The sequence below is a fragment of the Cyprinodon variegatus genome, unplaced genomic scaffold (assembly GCF_000732505.1).
Source record: "Cyprinodon variegatus isolate N-32 unplaced genomic scaffold, C_variegatus-1.0 Scaffold1687, whole genome shotgun sequence".
NCBI lineage: Eukaryota > Metazoa > Chordata > Actinopteri > Cyprinodontiformes > Cyprinodontidae > Cyprinodon > Cyprinodon variegatus.
Genome location: NW_015152140.1, coordinates 52,150 through 55,586, shown reverse-complemented (window position 1 = coordinate 55,586; position 3,437 = coordinate 52,150). Strand labels below are relative to the sequence as shown.

Genomic DNA, 3,437 nt, shown 5'->3' with positions numbered 1-3,437 from the left:
TTATAGCAAACCATCCACTATAGAACAGGTGAAGCTGTTTATAGCGTTTAGTGCATTCCTGGGAGCCAGTAGATGGGACGCTCTTGAATTAAACTTGTTTCTTTAAATATTCCAATGATGCACTTTTCAGTTCGTCAATTCCCAAACCTGAAGCCTGTTTCCCCGACAGGAAGACCAGTAAACGGTAAATGGTACTTATGGTAAAGAAGATTTCTCCTATGTGACGGAACATAATCAGAGCAAAATATGAAACTATATTTTGAATTTTAAGCTAATTCTCTGATTCCAGCAGCAGCAGCCTTAGCAAGCCTGAATAAATAGTGGGGTGTGGATATTATTAGTCCATAGGGAACTTCCTGCTTCCTCTTCCTACTTCCTGTCTTACCGCAGCCACTATCGGAGCGGCACTGATCATAGCTGCTCCGACTCATTTCTACTTTATAATAGGAGTCCTTTGACCCAAAGACTGACTTCTGTGGTCCAATGGTTCCTACCATGTCAATTCAATATTTATTAAAAGATGAAAAAGGGTAAAAAAAACCAAAACCTTCTTACCCCATATGCCTGTGCGCTGATGGGAAATGTAGTCCTCCAGATTAGCTTGAAAGGCTGCCTCTCCACCTCGCTGACCAACGCTGCCATCATCCACCAGGAGGAAGGCTTGGCAGCTGTTGTCCAAACAGTTGGTGTCATGTGTCGTGTTCTGGACGTAATACCGAGCTGGGAAACTTCCCTTCAAACCAGCAACACCAGAAACAAAGAGTCAGCAGCCCTTGGTTTCAAACTTACTTTAAGGTTATTAGACTCTTGAGTACCTGGGCGTTGACAAGCTGCTTCCTGTTGTACACCAGACCCCAAGGGGCCACTCCGATGGCAATGACCTTTTTCTGGGACCCAGCTGAAGCCACAGCCCCATGGTCTTTCACAGCCTCTCCTACGCAGCGGGAGACTCCCTCTCTCAGACCTCCCGTCAAAATCCAGGTCTCTGGAGAAGTAAAATTGGAGATGCTGAAGCAAGTAAGACCTGAGAATAAACGCTGGAGATATTACAAGAAGCTAAAGGCATCAACCTAAGATATGAGTAAAGGAGCATTTCATCATTTCTAAAGGATTTTATGTTGAAAGGAAGAAAAGAGGCTAACTCAGCTTTGCTTAATCGCAAACTTCTATGTTTGACAAATATGAAACATTTTAGGTTTTATGAGCCAAAAAACTTACTTGCAGTGATTTGCAACTAATAAATTATATAGTAACACACACAACAATTAAAAGCTATTAATATTAAAGTAGTTTTTGTTATTAAACACAATTTTCGACTCAGTCATATAATGAAGTATTATTGGTAATAAATAGGACTGGGACACTGAGCCCTGTAGGAAAACACTATAAGTTTAACTCAATATCAATACTGTAACAAATACCATTTTTCATTCTACATTTTTAAGGTTAAGTTTTTTTTATGGTTAAGAGCAAAAAATATATAATTTATAATATGAGACGCCAACAGAAATAGAAATGATCCAAAGGATTAATCACTATATGGGCTCAATTAGTCATTTAAAAATGCTTAAATCAACGTGTTAGAAATGAATAGAGAAATAAAATAAAAATTATGAAACATATCCCTGTTCTGTAATGATTTTGGGTCCTAAATGTTAATTCTCTTTCATCTATTTTATAGTGACCTTTAAAGAGCAGATCAGTGTTTAAAAATATGCGAGGAATTGGTTTTTGAATCAAAATGTACTCATATGAACTAATTAAGTTTTCTGTGTTGTTTTTGTGAGAACATTTTATTTCTGGGTAAGTTAAGTCTGGAGTCTGCTTAGCATCACAGTAGTAAACAGTGCAAACCAATGCTAATTCACAAACCAAGACACTTTAACCATATGATTGAGCACAACCCAACAACTATGAGCAGAGAGCGAGCAATGGGAGAAATAACTAATTGCTCTTTATATGGTTTCAGTTTTAAATGGAATAAAGGTTGTGACAAAGCTAGTCCTCAGAAGCATTGTCATCTCGCACAGTTCAGTCCAGCAGCATCCTGTTTCATTTCTGAACTACAGATGTTATTCTAAGAGATTTTACACTGTGATCTCTTTAGAAACTGAAAACAGATCACGCAGCAAAATCTCTGGTGGTAAGTAGTGAGAAACAGCAACTGGTGGAGGGTCAATGGCCTCTGCTTCCTGCACTGCCATAGAAAATAGATCTGGTTTTGAAGTTTCTCCAGCATTTATATTGATCCCAACCAGCCATCCACTGATCTCCTGGTTACTGAGCCTTCTGCTCCCATTAGATCTGCCTGGATAACGGAAAGGAGGCGGGATCTCAGCCCCTCTTAGGGAACAAGATTAATGTCAGCATCATTTCAGCAGAGTTTTTACCGCCCCCACCAACTCAATATTTGACCTTGATTGAGGCCGGCTATATGCTAAGAGGGGTAGTGCACCTAAAATCCAACCTACCAAAAGTAACTGAACATCACTAAGGTTCTGCTGTGCATTGCAGTACCCTGCTCCTTAAAAAAAAGGATCAATCAGTAATCAGTATACAAGTGAGCCTACAGGTATCCTGACAAGCAACCGCCAGGAGATTTCTCTGTCTCTGTTGGTAGAAGTATTTTAAGTTCATCCCTTCTGACAGCCAGAGACAGAGGCGGTGCGTCAAGCACTGCATGATCACTCTTGCACAAGTCAAGAATAGGAAGCAATAACCTACCAGTGATCAACCTAGGTTTACATAATCATGTGACACCAGGAGTTCAGTCCCTTCTAATCTTCTTGCCTGCAGGTTTAGTTGTAAATGGTTTTATGGACACGTGCATTCAGTGGTCTTTCCGCTTCCTCTGTCAGTTTGCTGGCTGCTAGTGCTCAGAGCTGTGGGTGTGCTCACCCTACTGGGGTTGTGCAAGAGGCAGGTCAATCAATTAGTCCAACAGATGTCCTCTGCATCTGCGATGAGCCTGTTTTTTTCTTTGTCAGACAGCTGATGCTGCTTGCTGCAAAGCAGGAGGCCCCTAAGTTTGGGATGGGGAAGATTCCTGCCTTGAAAACTGACCTCCCAAGGAGGCCCTGTGGGCTCCTGCCAGTCGTCTGCGACCACAGTGCCGCATCACAGACTATTTGCTTTGTTGGCCATATGATTCAGCAGCCTGGGTGGTATCTATAAGGAATTCCCTCTCCCACCTACTGCTTGCTCTTTGCTTCAATCAATAAATCAATAAATCAATAAATCAATCAATCAATCAATCAATCAATCAATCAATCAATCAATCAATCAATCAATCAATCAATCAATCTAATTTACAATAGCCAAATGGTACCCGAAGTGCTTTACAACAAAGCCATAAAACAATAAATAACACATCCAAACCAAAAGAATCTGTTAGTTCAATCTCTAACGTTCTGCTCTCTCTGCTTTTTCTCATAGTA

The 3,437-nt window shown here is 40.6% G+C and overlaps 1 protein-coding gene across 1 annotated transcript in view; it reads right to left on the bottom strand.

The window, feature by feature from the left end:
* Nucleotides 1-3,437, bottom strand: part of LOC107104313 (transient receptor potential cation channel subfamily M member 4-like) — an 80,656-nt gene that overhangs the window by 48,773 nt on the left and 28,446 nt on the right. The window contains exons 5-6 of the mRNA XM_015404297.1: nucleotides 816-985; nucleotides 556-733 (exon numbers count right to left, since the gene is read on the bottom strand). Coding sequence (XP_015259783.1) covers nucleotides 556-733; nucleotides 816-985 — 348 coding nt within the window. The remainder of the gene's footprint in view (nucleotides 1-555; nucleotides 734-815; nucleotides 986-3,437) is intronic.